Source organism: Lemur catta, chromosome 15 (assembly GCF_020740605.2).
Source record: "Lemur catta isolate mLemCat1 chromosome 15, mLemCat1.pri, whole genome shotgun sequence".
Lineage (NCBI taxonomy): Eukaryota > Metazoa > Chordata > Mammalia > Primates > Lemuridae > Lemur > Lemur catta.
Genome location: NC_059142.1, coordinates 55,248,343 through 55,264,821, shown reverse-complemented (window position 1 = coordinate 55,264,821; position 16,479 = coordinate 55,248,343). Strand labels below are relative to the sequence as shown.

Sequence of the window (16,479 nt, the reverse complement as noted above, 5' to 3'; positions counted from 1 at the left end):
CCTCACTTACAGACTGCACTTTTCCGGGACTTGGGCAGAATTCGTGGACCCCCGGAGGATGCGGGTGACATCGGGGTTCCCCTTTCCTCTGGCGGGATTTCCCCCACGCACCCAACCCGGATGTCACCGGTCTCTGAGGCTCGGGTGCCTCTCAGCCTCGCTCCCCGGCCTGCCCGGCCTGCTCCCCCGTGCTGTCGAGGGACCCGCCCCCCAGACCCACCCAAGCTCGCCAGCGCTCCCCGAAATGCACAGCCTCGCGCCTATTGATTGAGGAATTGGATTCGCGGGTATTGCTAGGCAACTGCCTGCTCAGAGCCGGCGCAGAGCGCGCTGATGTGATTAGTGAACCTGGAGCCGCCGCTCCGCAGCCCGGCGCATCCCCGCCCCCCGGCTCCCCCCACTCTCGCCCCTGGTGGGCCTAAGCCCCAAGCTGGGCAACGGACAGTCGAGAGGAGAGCAGGGCAAGGTGAAGGTGGGGGTGGGAGAGGATGGGGGGCGTTCTTTGCGCTTCCTGACCACCGACTTCGCAGCAGTGGGGGCGTGGTCGTGAAGCCGGCACAAGAAAGCTGCCCTCTGGATCCCCGAAGAGTCCATCGCATTGAACCCAATTCCACTTCCAAGCCCCCCGCGGATGTCGCCCTGCCCACAAGTAGCGATCCGGGCGCTCCCGCGGAGTCCAACCGGAGTGGCGCGGGCACGCGTCGCCCGCGCATCTCTGGCCGAGGGGTCGGTGGCTAGGCCCTTGGCGGAGCTCTCCCCACCTTCTTCCCCAGCTCCGTGCCCTGTGTGGGAGCGCCCGGGCTCAGGGCAGCCAATCATAGAGCGCTGAGTGCCCTTCCGACCTGAGTGACCTGCGCCTCGAGCTGAGTAGGGTCGCTAGACGCCAGGGATCCAAAGTCTGCTTCTGAGGCCGACCTAAGCTGGGCTGCGCTGGCTGTGTGCTGGGCCGGCGGGCGCAGGACGCCAGGGGTCGAAGATGGGAAGGGTGGTTCAGCGACAGGCGCAGCCGGACGCCAGCCCGCAGCGGAGGCCCTGCTGCCCGGACGGAGCTCCGTCCCCCGTCCACTCCTGGGTGCTTGGGGCAGCGGAATAGGCTCATGTTTAGGGAGGTGGGAGGGCGCCGACCCTGTCCCTTTTCCCGGTTTGCTGGCAGCCGCCAACCTGGGCTTTGAGCTTCTTCAGCGGGTTTCCGTTCTCTGCGCAGATTCCCCGGGAATCCGCCACACCTGCAGAGACCAGGTGTAGAGGCCCCAGCCCGCCCGCGGCGCCGCCTCCGGCCCAGGCGGGTTCCCCTGCGTCCGGAGGACAGGGCAGTCTCTTGTGGCAATAGCCAGCGCGGAGCGTGGCCCAACAACGTTGGTCAAACTGGAATATTTATGTTTTTTTACAGTGTTGGATCGCAACCATTTTCTGTCCCTTTGGGGCTCATGCTCTGATTTCCTCTTCTCACCAAAAAGTCCTCCAGGCTCAGAGGTGCTTCGAGCCCGGTGGGAGTCCGAGACCGGGCGGCCTGGGGCCCCGCAGGGCTCCGCCGTCCTTGGTGGCTTGCAGCCGTTCCGCAGCCTCCAGAGGCGAACGCCGCCGGAGAGGCTGCGCCTGGGCTGGGCTTTCCCCCGAGACCGCGGAGACGGAGGCCGCGGGGGGCCGCAGCGGCGCGGGTGCGGGTCGCGCGACTGCGTTCCGGAGCAGCCCGCAGGCGCGGGTGGCGAGTTTCCCCCGCACGTCCAAAGCGCTGGCGGCCTGGGCTTTGCGGGGCGCGCGCGCCCTCTGCAGGCGGCGGCCTCAGCCCCTGTCCCCGTACCCACCCCGCCCACCGCGGAGGCGGGTGCCTCTCGGTCCCGCACCCGAGCTGAGAAAGCCCCATCTGCCCCGCCTAAAGGCACCGCTGGGCGTCCCCCTCCATGGGCGCCCCCTCTGCGTCCTCGCTGCGACCGGTCCTCGAGCCACGAGGGCGGAGGGGAGGACGGAGGTGTCCAGCCGCCCGCATCCCAGTGTTGCACCGACCGCGCCAGGCGCCCTCGGGCTGGTCGTGGCAGCGCGGGGCGGGCCCTTGGGCCGGGTCTGCCCCTTGCAGCCCGGCCCATTTTTCTGGGAAGGCGCTGGATTAGACGATCAGAGCAGCAGCGCAGAAACTAACAAAGGCCCGGCGTGGGCCAGGGCCCAGCACCCGTTTGGCGAGTCCCTGTAGAAAATGGGGTCTCATGAAAACCTGGCTTTCCATCCGGGCAGCGCCCCTGCCTGGCTGTCCCCAGCCCCCATCTGCAGCTCCCAAAGGCCAGAGGACAGGACCGCTGGAGTCGCCTCTGCCCACCTCCTCCAAAACAAAACACCTAGAGCCTCCAGGAAGCAACAAGCACAGAAACTCCACCAGCAGCCTTCCCTGCAAGGATCTAATTCGCAGGCCTTCCTGGAGCAAGGTAAAGCTGGGGGTGCATTTCTATTTGTAGTGGGAACTTGCTCCTCAACTAAAGCATTCAGGCCTTTGCCCCAACTAGCCTAGGACCGGTGGTGCCCCAACATCTAGGCCCAACTCTCTTCACTTCAAAGGAAGCTCCATTCTTCCTGGAGGCTGAAATTTATGAATAAATTCATGCCAAGGGTAGTGCAAACCTTAGAGGACCAGGGAAGGTTATATAATAAACAAATCATCTCTTTATTAGGAACCATGGGTTAGGAGCAGCAGAGCGGCTGACTCAAAGCTGCTTGCACTTCACAGCAACTCCCCAGGAATTTTATAGCTGTGTCCTGTTAAAGTGCTACCACATGTAGTAAGATTCAAGGAGTAGAGTAGCTTTCCAACACAGTATCTTTGGGTACTGTGGGTGTGGGGTGGCTAGGGTGGAGGGGCTGGGAGGTACAGGGGGTGGAGGGCAGAATTTTGGTTTCCCTTTACTTTAGGCTTCTGGAAGTGAGATGTCTCACAGTGAGTGCGTATGTACTGCAGCACCCCTGGTCTCTACCCACAAATGCCAGTTACAGCCCTCCTCACCCTCCCCACTAAACCAGGGTTTCTCAGACTTAGCTCTACTGACAGCCTTTCCTGTTGTGGGGGACTGTCCTGTGCACTGCGGGAAGTTTAGCAGCACCCCTGTTTTCTGCCCAGTAGATGCCAATGTCAGCCACCCCCTGGTGACAACCAAAGTTGTCTCCAGACACTGCCAAGTGTCCCCTCATATGCCAAACTGTCCTCAGCTGTGAACCATTGGTGTAGGGACTCCCTAGTAAAATAAAACCCCACCCCCTGCTTAGTTAGAAAACCATGTTTTTCTGCATCCTATCAAAGTGGCCAAGCCTTTCCCAAAGTCTGACTTTTCCATGCCACAATGACCCAACCCACGCCCAGGGAAATATTTTGCCTCAAGGGAAAGTAGTCTATTGTGTCTCCAGACATCACTCACCATGTACACCAGGCCAAAAAGATTTTTGAAAAATTTATTGATATACTAAGAATTAACAAAAAGACAAAAATCTTCTGACACCATTTGTTAATGTCTTTTCCCTACAAAATAAATTAACACCAGTCTAAAAAAAAAAACTGCAACCTATGCTAGTGTTAGTTTTCAAAAAATGCTAGAAGACCCACAGAATCTTGAAATGCACTTGAGTTAAAATCTGGTTATCTAGGCACTACTTTGACTCCAGCCCCTTCCCCTAAAGCATCCTGGGCTTCCCGGGAGAAGTTTTCTTGACGGGGTTGGTCCCAATTAAACATGGGGCTGGGCTGCTGTCCCGTTTCTACAAAGATCTTTTTTACCCAGGGAAATAACATATCCACTTTTGTTCTCTCTCTTTTAAGAAAGCAAACAAACACCAAGGTTTAAAGCAATTAGAAGTGGCATATATGAATGTTTTTTTAATTAAAAAAACAAATCATGCCAGTGATTCGCATGGGTTCAAGCTCTATTCCTTCTCCCATCCCCCAACTCTTCCCCTAGTGAAACTTCTCGGCCTAGAGCCCTCTCTAGCCAAATTTTGAGTGTAACCAAAATAAGGAACACTCTTTTTGGTATGAAAATATATATAAAAATACACCAAACCCTCTAAGGAAGAGAACAAACCGGCCACTTCTTCCTATACAACACAGAAGCAAACAAAAAGATGGGTTCACACACCCATGCAATATACACACACTGTGACAGTTCATGTGGGACCCTTCGGGATAGACGAGTCTTAAGCCAGATGTGGTACAGATGCCAAGCTATCCACACACATATAGCAGCAAATAAAATATACAAAGTACTACTTTTATTTATTGGTAAACATATGACGACTGACTGCGAGCATCCGGTGCAACTGCAGCAGCGGCGCTCGTGCCTGTACACACACTCTGTAACATGAACCACCGGGGCTCCCAAGCACCAGGAAAAAAACATACAACACAGCAAGAAGGCAGGGTGGCTGGGAGTAAGGTGTTTGCAGATTCAAACTTTGGGATTGAAGTAGCTGGTAAACAGAAAGGCACCAAATCAGGGTTTGGAGAGACCTGGCTGCTGAGGCCCAGTGCAGTTGGCCCAGGCACCCAGGGACAGGCACCTTCATTCCTTCAACAGCTCTTGGAACCACACGGTCACCTCCAAGGACTTGCTGGGAGAGAGCTGTTAGCCTGGCTTTGGAGCCTCTAAGGCAGCACAGTGCCCTAGGAGCTGCAAAACTGGGGAGGCTGTCAGCTTTCCTGCAGGACGGTCAGCGAAGAGGCCCGGCCATCTGGGGATCTGGGATCTGGATGGTGCCCTGCCGTGCTGGGATCCACTCCTCCTCCCAGGCTGTGCAGGGGTCAGTTCTTCCCATACTGCCCACTCCCAGTGCCAGCCTTGTTGCCTGCGACCCCCAGCCCTCCAGTCTGCAGAAGTGTGTGCCACCTCACTGCAGCCAGTGTGGCCATGACATGCTGGCCCCAAGGCTGCATCCGGACAGCCCCCAATACAGTTAAGGACACAGGTCCCTCCCCAAAGGCACACTGTTGTGATCAATTTGGCTACACAAAGGCCACCTCTTCCTATTTGGCATGGAGTGAGGCATGGGGGGCCTGCAGCCCGGCAGGCCTTTCCCCTGGAAGCCAGAGCCCACTCTAACCCCGGCTGGTCTGTGGAAGGGCAGCTCTTGCCCGCAGTCGGGGCGTCTGGAGCGAGGCCCCACACTTGCAGGCTGACCTCAACCAAGGATGGGAACAGAAGCAGGCCCACCTTCCTTGACTTCTTTTTGGCATCAGAGACCCAGTGACCAGACTGCCTGCCATTGCCACCCGCAGGGCACTGTTGACCTGTTCCCTGCCCCACGCTGGTATCTTGGAACAGAAGTCCCAATGTCAGAAATCATACAAGGTAGCTCCAAGGCTTAGCCATCTGGGGGGAGGGGAGGGGAGCGGACAGGGCCTCAAGGTGCAGGCTGGCAGGGTTGGTCTTTCGGTGCCCTCTGCCAGGCAGGCTGCTGCCTTGGTCCTGCCTCCCAAATGACAGATACTGCTTCTCAGCTGGGAAGGAGCAGAGTACAGCACCGCAGAAGATGGGGGGGGGGGATTGTCAGGGAAAGTGGCCAGTCCACCTGGGCAGGGCCCGGCGTGGGCCCAGCGAGGGGAGGTAGTTGTGGACGGCAACTACGGCAATACCCGCCAACAGCCAGAAGCCAGCAAGTGCCCGCACTTCCATCCTCAGCGGCTCCCCGAGCAGTCTGCGGCCATGATCAGGGCTAAGCTGGTCCTTTACAACCAGAAGATAAATCCCAGAGAGCGGAGAAAGGGGCTCTCCCACCAAGGTCTCCGCTCAGACACCTCCGCTGGTCTGAGCATGTCTTTCAGCTGCTCTCCAGACTCAGCTCTGGGCCTGCAGTGTCCCCACCCTGAGTCCCAGCACCTTCCGACCCTGGAACTGGGACATAATCCGGTGGGCCCTGGCTAGGGGTGTGGGACTGGGTTTGGAAAGGAACCAAGGTCACAGGCCAGCAGGAAGGAGAGCAGTGACAGCATCCTGCTACCAGACCCAAATACAGACTACGCTCTTCATGTGGGACCACCCCCCTCCCTACCACGCTGGGCTCTCAGGGCAACTTTAGGGACTGCAGAGGCTATTCTGAACTGGGATTGGATGGTGGGACACTAGCCTTTTCAGCGTTGCTGACCTCATCCCGCTCCGCTACAGCTACCAGCAACACCTTTTACATGAAGGCCCCGGCTGGCCCCCAGCCGTGGGGCAGGACCCCTCACCCTTGCCGGCGCGGGCACTGCTGGCAAAGGCAGGTACCACCCCACCCTGTCTTCTAGGCGGCAGGGTACCACCCCACCCTGTCTGCTCTAGGCGGCAGGGACACTAGTGGGCCCTCCCTGGAGCAGTCCCAGGGGGCTTTGCCTCCCCCCAATGCACTTTCTCTCCGTACCCCAGGGGAGAAGTCAAGCTGGACCGGGAGAAGGCTCCAACCGACACCTCTGCGCTGGGAGACCGGGCAAAGCTGCCGTCAGGCACGCAGGCCATGGAGGGCGGCTCGAGCCGCACAGGACACCACTCTTCTCAAGCCGGCTCGAGCCACAGGTGCCACCAAGTTCCTGAGGTGAAATGGCAGAGCGAGGAGGTGGCCCAGAGGTAGGAACATGGGTGCAGCCTGGCCCCAGCAAGGCAAAGATGCGGCCCCCTGCCCGAGCCCCAGGACAGGGCAGGGGCTGGGGAGAAGTCCCTTCCAAGCCTGCCCAGAAAGGAGCCCAGCCGCCCCCCATCCCTGACCCAGCCCCTCCGGAGGATTTGGGCTGCAGGTCACTTCAGAGATGGGAGGGCCAGAGAGACTGGGGCAGCTGGTGGCCGTAGGGGCTTCAGTAATGTCTCAGGTTGAAGAAGCCCACGCTGGTGGGGGACTCCTTCACCGTGACGGTGATGAGGTTGGCAGTGACGTCAGTGACAAAGACGTGCTCGATGAGGCTGCGGGTGGGCTTCCAGTCCTGGCTGGTCTGGACGGACACCGATGGGTTCTGCCCGGCACTGGGTGGCGAGGCCGAGCCGGGGTCTGAGTCGGAGCTGCTGCTCTCTTCGCCGGCGCTCATCTCTGGCAGTGTGGCCGCCTTGCGCGCATCCCCTGGGGCCACGCGGCCCTCTTGCCCTCGGGGAGCAGCACTGCCCTTGACGCAGTCCCTCTTGCCCACAGGGGTGGGCAGAGCTGCAGCCCTGGAGGCCAGCTTCTCACTTTTGCTGGTGTCAGTGGGCATGCTGGCCCCGTTGCCCGCAGTGAGGCCACTCCCGGTGCCCTTCCCAGAGGCTGAGCTGGTGGCTGGGACACCTTTGGTGGCTGAGGCGTGGCGGGCGAGCAGGCCCACCCCAGGCATGCTGTTCTTGACGCTCTGTAAGTCCAAGACCTGGAGGCTCAGCTCCTGGGTCGGTGCCAGCAGGGGGCCTGGGCACCCGGCAGGGACCCTGGTGCTGCCATGGGCGTGCGGGGGCCCCCCTGCGCTCCCTCCTTTCTGCTCTGCAGCCCCAACGCTGGGAGACTTTGAGACTTTGCCTCCTGGGGGGCTCATCCCCAGGTCCCCTTTCTGCGTCCTCACCTTCAGGTCCAGCCCGAGGCCACACTTGGTGGTGGCCTGGGCCTTGAGCGCCAACCTGCTGGCGGCCTGGGCCTGGCCCTGGCTCATCCTGTTCATGTAGTGCACGATGGAGCTCTGCCAGCTGATGCCGCCCCGGCTGGGGCTGCCGGCCACGCCCTTCATCAGGCTGGCCAGGTTCTCCGGGGTGGCCACGGCGCTGGGGCCACCACAGGCCTCTTTGGCGTGGGCCTTCAGGGCTGCCAGGCCTGCCACTGGGGCGCTGAGTGGGGAGGGCAGCTTGCTGGCCGGGGCCCCCAGATCCTTCCGGGCGGTTTTCAGCACCTTGGCCAGGCTCACAGGTCTCCGGGCCGCCTTCTGCTCCGGGGGAAGAGGCTTGCGTCCCCGCTTCTTCCGGATGGGATCCTTCAGCTCAGGCTTGGCCACTAGGATCTGGGCCTTCTTCTGAGGCACTGGGTGGGTCTCACGGCCTCGAGGGCCCCTCTTGGTGTCCAAGTCGCTGTCATCCTCTTCCTCTGAGGAAGAGGAGGAAGATGTGGAGGAAGAGGAGGAACTGCTGGACTTGGATTTGGAGGGAGCGTCGGGTTCCTGGAAAGATACAGGAGGCGGCGTCACACCTGCACTGCCTGGCCCAGGGTCCCGAGCCCCACGCTGTCCCCGAGAGTCCCCAGGCACCTTGCAGCCAGCACCTCCTTTGCAGACTAGCGAGGCAGCCAGGGAGGGGCAGTTTCCCACCACATTGTTGCAGAACAGATTTCTAAGATCCTTAAGGCTGTTCTCCTCCACAGGGAGAACGAGCCTCTACTCAGTGAGAGTTTAAGAAATAAAATAAAAAGTCATTATGAGGTTCCATAAAATGCAAAGTTAAAGGTAGACTAGAAAAGGTGGCTCACACCTGTCATCCCAGTACTCTGGGAGGCCGAGGCGGGAGGATCGCTTGAGCTCAGGAGTTCGAGACCAGCCTGAGCAAGAGCGAGACCCTGTCTCGACTAAAACTAGAAAAATTAGCCGGGCGTGGTGGCGCATGCCTGTAGTCCAGCTACTTGGGAGGCTGAGGCAGAAGGATCACTTGAGCCCAGGAGTTTGAGGTTGCTGTGAGCTGTGATGATGCCACAGCACTCTAGCCTGGGCGACAGAGACCCTGTCTCAAAAATAAATAAAAGAAAATTAGAAAAGAAAAGAAAATTCAGCTCTAGGACGCCCAGCAGACAATTCAAAAGGGGCCATGTCCAGGAGAGTCAATGGAAGGAGCATGAGCCCTTTGCAAAATCTAAACCAAATGGGCATCTGTGTCAGTCTCCCCATTTCCAAATCTGAGCCTTCCAGGACACAGGTAAACAAACCACTACCCTCCTGGCCTTCTGGGTGTCACCTGAACGGTAACTAAGCATGTCCTCCTGGTTCTTAGGCCCCCACACTGCCTGCGGGGTCAGCATTTTAAAAGGTGTGCCAGACATGGTGGCTCACGCCTGTAACCCCAGCACTTTGGGAGGTCCTCCATCTCCCTGCCTGACCAGACCTGGGGGACGGAGGAGCGGTGCCAAGGACCCCCACCACTGTAGCACAGAGGGGTGACAGGATACCCCTGACAAGGCACCCGCAGGTGTTCCCCAGCTAAGGTGCACTCAGAGGAAGGCCCAATATCCTGGGCTTGATTGATGGCTCCCATCTACAACCTATGAGCACCTATTGTATGCATGCATCCTGTTCTCTGTCCCCAGTGACAAAAGGTGGGAGCAGCCCAGTCTGACCCTGCCAGCCAGCAGGAAGGAGTGCAGAATGGAGCTAATTCAAGCAGGAAGCCACCTCTCAGGGGCCCAGGGCCGGGGGCGGGGAGCAGCTGTGCAGCTGGCTGGTGCTCCGCAGAGGGTGACAGGCTGCAAGAAAGGGGGGTCCTGTCTCCTGCAGCAGTGCCACCTCCTTCCTGAGGGCGCTCACGCCTTCCCTCCCTCCGCCTGCCCAGCCCAGCAGGGTCAGCAAGGAAGGCACAGCCACCCACCTTGAGCTTGGAGCTCCGGCCACAGGAGGACATCGCGGTGAGCTTCCGTGGCCGGCCTCTCGGCCTCTTGCCCCTCTTCCGGTTCTGCACCTCCTTCTCGTGTTCCCTGAGGGCACATCCCAGTCAGGGAGGGAGCAGCCCTGCACACACCCCCTGCACCGCTCGGAACCAGGTGCCCCCACCCCATCTGCGCGCCCTGCGGAGGTCTGGACCCTGTCTTTTGCAACGGGTCAGCATTATTTTTACAACCACCCCACTGCACCTGTGTTTAGGTAAAGACAAGCCGAAGACGTGAAAGAAAAGCGGGCAATGACCAGTTCCCCAGTTTTCTCTGACCCCTCTTAGCACAGCTTTCTGCAGGGAGGCTGTTTCAGGAATATTCTAGCACATCACAACTAGAAGCAGCCTTTGTGGTCGTATGGCCCAACCCCCACACCTTAGAGTAGGAGCTGCCCACAACCCCGGGCATCTGCCCTCTTGCAGAAACCCTCACCCCTCACCTGTGCTCCAAGTACCAAGGGCCCCGGGGCCACCTCTGCACCACAGCTTCCCAGAGCCTGGCCGCTGGCGCAGGGCTCTCCCATTTCCTTTTTTTGGTACCTCGCTGCTCCTGAACTCTGCTTGACGGAAGTGCCCCACACTGCAGGGGCCAGGGCTCAAAGCCCGCACCACCTGCAGTACTCCCTAAAGCGGCCCCAGTGCCCGGGGGTGAGGAAGCCCTAGCGAGAGCCTCAGCCCTCAGAGAAGGCTTGTATTTCAGGCTTCCCCCCATGGGAAGGGGCCCTGGTAATTAAAATGGGCAAAAAACATCATCTCACTGGGGCCTGGAAGGTGATTTCTTAAAGACAAATGTGATTAGTACCACCAGGCAGAGCTCATACTTCAAAGCATCGGCCCTCAACTCACAATCTCCTAACAGGACGATGGGGCATCCCCTGGGGCTCCTCTGCTGACACATTAACCCGCGCGCAGCATGCGGCGAGCCTGCGACTTTCCCTTCCATGCAAAGGCCCTGCCCTGCCCGACGCCATGCAAGTGCGTGCCAGCCCCCGGTGTCCGGAGTGAGCTCTCTTTTTGGTGGGCGGGAGAAAGCAGAACATCCACCTTCCTGGTTTTCGCTCTTCCATGATGCAATCTAGACCATCCGCAGTTTTTTAAACTCTTGTATCTCTCAGATATTTATGCTCTTTGCTGTTGTAACCAAAAGCCAGGTAAGGACACGCCCTCTCTCAACAGCTGGGACACTACCTCAGATGCAGAGGAAACATGCCAGCTCCGGGAATGGGTCAAGCCATCGCCCCCACCCCGAGGCTCACAGGCCCCAGTTATGAATCAAACAGAAGACGGATCGCTGATAGGGTTTTCCAAAGGTACTTAAGCTGGGATACGTGCACCTCATTTCTCACACCCGCCACCCAAAGCCCATCTTTATTTCCCTCACTGTCACCGCCCCTCTGGGAGACCCAAAATGTCCTGCTACAGTGGAACAAAGTGAACACAGCTTCAGCTTCCAGAGAACGAGCCTGCCGCGCTGTCCCCAGCTGGGAAAGATTGGAGCAACAGAGTCATCTGTGTCCATCGACAGGGCAAGCTGTGGCAAGCGGGCAGGTACAGGGCTACTACCCCAATCCTGTTATGTTCACAAACAGCACTGCCCCGACCACCATGCCGGGACTGGAGGGCGCGCCCACCGCCCCTCCTCGTCACTCCTTTCCCCTGAACATCTCAAGGAGACCTATCTCTTAAGTCAAGTCTCCCACCTAAAAATAGAAACGGCATCTAGAATTACAGAAGCAACTGGCCCAACACTGGCAATGGGGCCCCCACAGTGCTCACTCGGCACTATGTTTTACAGCCCAGAGCAAAATAAATGTGTTGTTTTCCACAGAGAGACACTACAGCAGGCGTAACCTGGTGCTGTGTGTTCCAGCCCCCTCTCTGAGCCTTCTCTTGCCCAATGGCGCACTCGTGCAGGGCCAGAAGGACAGGTCTGTGCTGTTATGGCAAACCTGTGATCGTACGTATTAGTGCTGTCTGCAAACTACTCAACAGAAAAGGGCAAAAGAAGCCAAAATCCTTACACGAAGGAACTGAGAAGGTTCACTTTTGCAAGGCTGGCTGTTGGAAAGCCCAAAGCAGCACTCACTTGGATTCTTCAGAAACAGGTATGGCGGGGGGGATGGCTTGACCCATTTCAGCGCTGTGCGCTGGCTGTGTGGAAACAGCTGGGGCCCTCAAGGCGATCCACCTTTCAGACAGCCGTGGACATGGCACTGGAGGCCCTGGGGCCAGGCTTGCTACAGACCTCAGACCAGAGCCCCAGCCCCCTGGAGAGCCCAGCTCAGGTACAACCAGCTGCCGCCCTCCCACCGCCCTCCCCATGTGCGCTGTTAACTTTCTCACTTCTTCTGGAAGGCCAGGAGCAGCCTTGGGTCCAGGATGTTCTCCTCTGGCTCCCAGCTGTTGTGTCTGGAAAAGCAAAGAGGGGGGCGGCATCAAACACCAGGCAGTGACCAGGCCACTTCAGAAAGCGCCCAGATGGGGCCACCCCAACTGCTTCCCAAGCTCCGCCGATGGCAAGGGCCCTGCGGTGCCGGCAGTCCTCAAAGTCCAAACCCCTGCAGGTCCCGGAGGCTGGGGCCCTTGAAGCCAGCACCCTGACCTCAAACCCAAAGAGAAACTACCACTTCAACCCCCCAATTAAAACACGGCCACAGGAGGACTCCCACTGTCTCCGCCAGGGAGAAAAACCAATCCCAATAAAACGCAAAGTTGCAGAGAGGGAATCCCCCAAACACTGGCCCGGAGCCAAGGAGGGAAGGGAAGGCAGGTCCAGGATGCCTGCAGGGAGGGGCACAGGCGCACAGCCCGGGACTCAGAACAATGTGGCTGGCGCCCAGGCGGGCGCGGGCCGGCACGGGAGGGGGGCGCAAAGAAAGGAGAGTGGGGTCCAGGAAGAAGGGGAACCGGGCTGCGGGAGCAGCTGTGAAGAGAGCCCCTCCCGGGGATGCCAAATCCTCTCCCCCCATTAAAAAAAAACAGAAAAAGAAGAAAAAAGAAACCCTACATCCACCAATAGGAAGCTCAGGTTACAGCGGGGAAAATATGGACAAGGGGGGGCTCGCATCCCGCCCCTCCCACCCGGCCGTGCGGGGGAGGGGGGAGCGGGTCGGGGAGCGCATGCAACAAATGGGCGCGGGCGGGGCGCGCGGCCGGAGGGGGTTCCCGCGCGGGAGGCCACCCGGCCCCGCACCCCGCGGGCTTGTAAACAAAGGGCAGTCCTGGGCTGGGCGCCCCCGCCGAGCCGGAGGGGCCCACGGGGACCCCGCGAACTTCGCGCCCTGCCCGCGGACGCCCCCGGCCCCTCCACGGCGCGGCCCAGGGTCCCTCCCCTACCCCCGGGGCGAGGTGGCGCTGGCGGGAGTGCGATCGCCGCCGGGGGACTCACTTGGAGGACCAGCCGCGCCATTTGACCAGGTACTCCAGCTTGCCCTGCGGAGAGAAGGGGCGCGTGAGCCGGGGCGGGCAGCGGCGGCGGCGGCGGCGGGGCGGGGGCGGGCCGGGCGCACGCACCTTGCGCAGCCGCTTGCTCAGGATGCACTCGGCGGCGAAGACCTGCTCGCCCACGCTGCTCAGCTCCTCCATGCTGCCCGATGCCCGCCCGCCCGCACCGCCGCGCGCCCCACCGCGCGCCCCGCGGCCGCACACAAAGCACCGCCCCCGCCCGGCCGGCCCGCCCCGCGCACGCGCACCACCGCCCCGCGCCCCCGCCCCGGCCCGCCGCCCGCCCCCGCGCGCGGCCCAAACCCAGCGCTGCCCAATCAGCGCGCGTGGGCGGGCGCGGGGCGGGGCGCGCATTGTCCGCGGCGGGCTGGGCGTCGCGCGGGCGGGGTCCCGCGCGCTGGGGCCGGGACGGGGGCGGGCGCAGGGGGAGGGGGCGCCCGGCGGCTGCAGACTGGGGGCGCCCACCGAGCCCCCCTCGGCTCCTGGGGCGCGCCCGGCCTCCCTCCCAGCGTCGTTTTCCGGGCGAAAAGCCATTGTTCTGGGGAGGGAAGGGAGGGGAGCGGGACGGGGCGCGGCGGCCGCTTCCTGCCCCCGCCGGGCAGGGGCGCTGCTCGGGGTGCGCGGGGCCCGGGAGCTCCGGCGCTCTGAACTGGGGCGCCCTGGGTCTGGGGCAGTCGCCCTGCCTTACACGGTGGGGGAGGAACGGGAGGTAAAGGACGGGGGGGCGGGGGGCGCGTAACAAAAGCGGAGCCGCCCGGGCTTTTCTCCCCAAAGGCGAGAGAGGAAAACGCACGAACTGAGAACGCCAACCACCCTGAGAAGGGAACAATACAAACTGCTCAGAGTGCTTATTAAGTAGCTGAGAAAAGTGGACCCGGTGCCCAAGTTTTAGGACACACGTAGGGAGAAAACCAGCTACACTTTTTCTGAATTTGTCTCACGACTTTGAGGAAATGAATAGGGGCCAGGGGCAGTTTGAAGAGCTGTTTCTAACTTAGAACTAGGACATTAATGCCACCAGGGTTCGGCAACCAGTGCCCTCTGGTTAAGTTGCCCGTGGCGGAAAAGAGACCAGACCGCGTTATGGAGGTGGGGGTGGCCCGAGTCCTCTCTGGGGTCCGCGATCACAGGCTACCTTTTATTTTCCGCTAAGATTGGAATTCCACTGAGCAATTCACCCTTTAAGTTATTTACATTTTGAATCAGAGCAACTCAAACACCTAATGAAGGAGATACACATTAGCCTTAACTTTATTCGAATCAACGCAATCTAAGTCAGTGAAAATTCATTTTCTAGTTTTGTTTCTCCCTTGAACAGAGCTGCAAAGTACTCTTTCTGTTGAGCAAATCAAAAAGTCGTTTCTGGTTGCAGGAGACTGTCTCAATGTAATTGGGATCATTAAAACCACATTTATAAAGGGTTCTACAGGAGAAATGTGTGTGTGTGTTTTTGAAAAACAGAATGGCCTACTGTAGAAAATGCCCAACTACAGGAACTCATGTTTCAATTTATGGCAGGTCCTTCAATTTATTCGGGTAAATAGGGTAAATTCATTTGCTATCCTGGAGAGAACTTGCAGACTCAGATGCTGTTTGCAAAGAAGGCAGGAGAAAGGAAAATTTGCTGAGGGGAAGGTGACTGCCACTTAGGAGGGGCTGTGGCAAAGCACCCTGTTTGCAGATAAAACTGGCATCTGGAGGGAAGAGAGCTGCGCAGATATGGCCACCACCGCTTCCATTTCCCTGTCTTGTGCAGCGTGGCAGTCAATTGTGGAGCCAAGGGCAAAGGTGTATTTATTGTAATCCTACAAATATCTGGATCAGTTTCAACTCACGTTTCCTTGCAGGATTCGTTTTGGGTCTAAGATTTTGCCCTGCAAGTTTCCGGTTTCTACGTTGACGTGTGGTATCCAGGGATGCTTGCTTAATTTCTTTTCTTTTTTAAGAAAAGAAAGCTTAAAAGAAGAGAATTATTTCTTTTTTAAGAAGTAAATTTGTCTGGAATTTGATACTAACACATGGGAAAAAAAATCAATTTCCTAGAAAATTTAACACAATACATCATCTATCCAAGTGCAAACACCCAGTTTGGGTAAAATAATATTTAGATAATTCATTTGGAGAAACAAATATGACAGATTTGACTAGAATGAAATCGAGAGATAAATATGGCGAGGGTATGATCCAAAATTTGTGACGTGTTCCCTAAAAACAAAGCTGGGACTTGGCAGCAGCGAGGAACAACCCTAGCTAATCCAATCGTGTCAAAGCATGGGTTGGGGCTAGAGCAGATTCTGTTTTCCGTTTCAATTGTCACTGAGATTACTAAGACAAAATTAGAACTAATTGTATTCATTCAACAAACAGTCACTCAGCATTTACTACCATGTAGGTAGGCACTGCTGGTTACACTGTAGAATTAAGACCCGAGCGGCTCTGTGGGACAGGACTTGCATAGATGGTGGAGATGCCCTCTGGTCACGCTGTCCAAGTCGGTGCCGTTAGCCACTGAGGCCGCTGAGCACTTGCAGTGTGGCTAGCGCTGCTGAGGAATTGAATTTTAAATTCTATCTAATTTTAAATAATTTAGCCGCATGTAGCCAGTGCTGTCTGTGCTTGGCACTGGGCAGGTGCGTAGGGATGCGAGGGAGATCCTTAGAACATTGTCAGTGAGAGTAATACAGTTACATAAACTAACCCTGGAATGTGAATAGTTTACCTGCACTCACGTTTATGCTTAATTATATGTGAGAATGTTTAAAACCCACTCAAAATGATATTAAAAATACAGACACAAGGGAGTCCATTCAGAGAGTGGGTGAGTGATTCAGTACCACTTTCTATGTGAGTGACAACGCCAAGTATTAACTCAGTAATGTTGAAATACTGCTCAGAAAGGATAAGTATTTTCATGCTGTGCTTGTGGATAAAAAATTAAAGATACCAAGGCAAGGAATGACTCACTCTGGAGTCAATGGAAAGTCAGGAATTGACATCAATCCAGTGACCCTGGATTTGGCAGTTAAAACTAGATAACGTTAGTCACATCTTACAAAACAGTTTCATGAGAGCACTTAGGTTTTCTAAAAATACTGTCTCCCTACTGCCATCAAAGAACATCGGCTAAAAAGAGTAGCCAGAGAACCCCCTCCCCCAAACTGGTCTGTGTGGGGTACACTCAGGGTATATAATACATCATACAATATTTAATGTTTAATGTGATAATATATTCCCCCCAGCTTCCCTGTGCATTTGCGAGATGTAGATGTGACTTACAGGCTAGCTGTGTTATGTTAATGCTGTTTCTGTATATATAATGGATAAATATTAAGTACACTCGACACACAGCGTTGACGTAGCAGAACTCAAGTACAAATAAGCACAGTTCAGGTGCTTGCAGAAGTTAGCAAGCTTTCCGTTTGTCTGAGAACCCCTGGGCACATGACGCAAGGTCAGC

At 57.6% G+C, this 16,479-nt stretch overlaps 1 protein-coding gene across 1 annotated transcript; it reads right to left on the bottom strand.

The window, feature by feature from the left end:
* Nucleotides 1-4,223: 4,223 nt before the first annotated feature.
* Nucleotides 4,224-13,241, bottom strand: CBX2 (chromobox 2). Its single transcript, XM_045525262.1, has 5 exons — nucleotides 13,092-13,241; nucleotides 12,967-13,010; nucleotides 11,922-11,987; nucleotides 9,519-9,624; nucleotides 4,224-8,107 (listed from the first exon to the last, which is right to left on the bottom strand). Exons 1-5 carry the CDS (start codon nucleotides 13,161-13,163, stop codon nucleotides 6,797-6,799), a joined length of 1,599 nt encoding a protein of 532 aa, XP_045381218.1. The 5' UTR covers nucleotides 13,164-13,241; the 3' UTR covers nucleotides 4,224-6,796.
* Between the last annotated feature and the right edge of the window lie 3,238 nt (nucleotides 13,242-16,479).

What these genes read in the sequence shown, in the direction of transcription:
- CBX2 (XM_045525262.1), bottom strand. Translation starts at nt 13,163, where the DNA reads ATGGAGGAGCTGAGCAGCGTGGGCGAGCAGGTCTTCGCCGCCGAGTGC. An exon ending in TGGCGCGGCTGGTCCTCCAA is followed by an intron (nt 11,988 to 12,966) that starts GTGAGTCCCCCG and finishes TTGCTTTTCCAG; the next exon opens with ACACAACAGCTGGGAGCCAG. An exon ending in CTCCTGGCCTTCCAGAAGAA is followed by an intron (nt 9,625 to 11,921) that starts GTGAGAAAGTTA and finishes ATGTGCCCTCAG; the next exon opens with GGAACACGAGAAGGAGGTGC.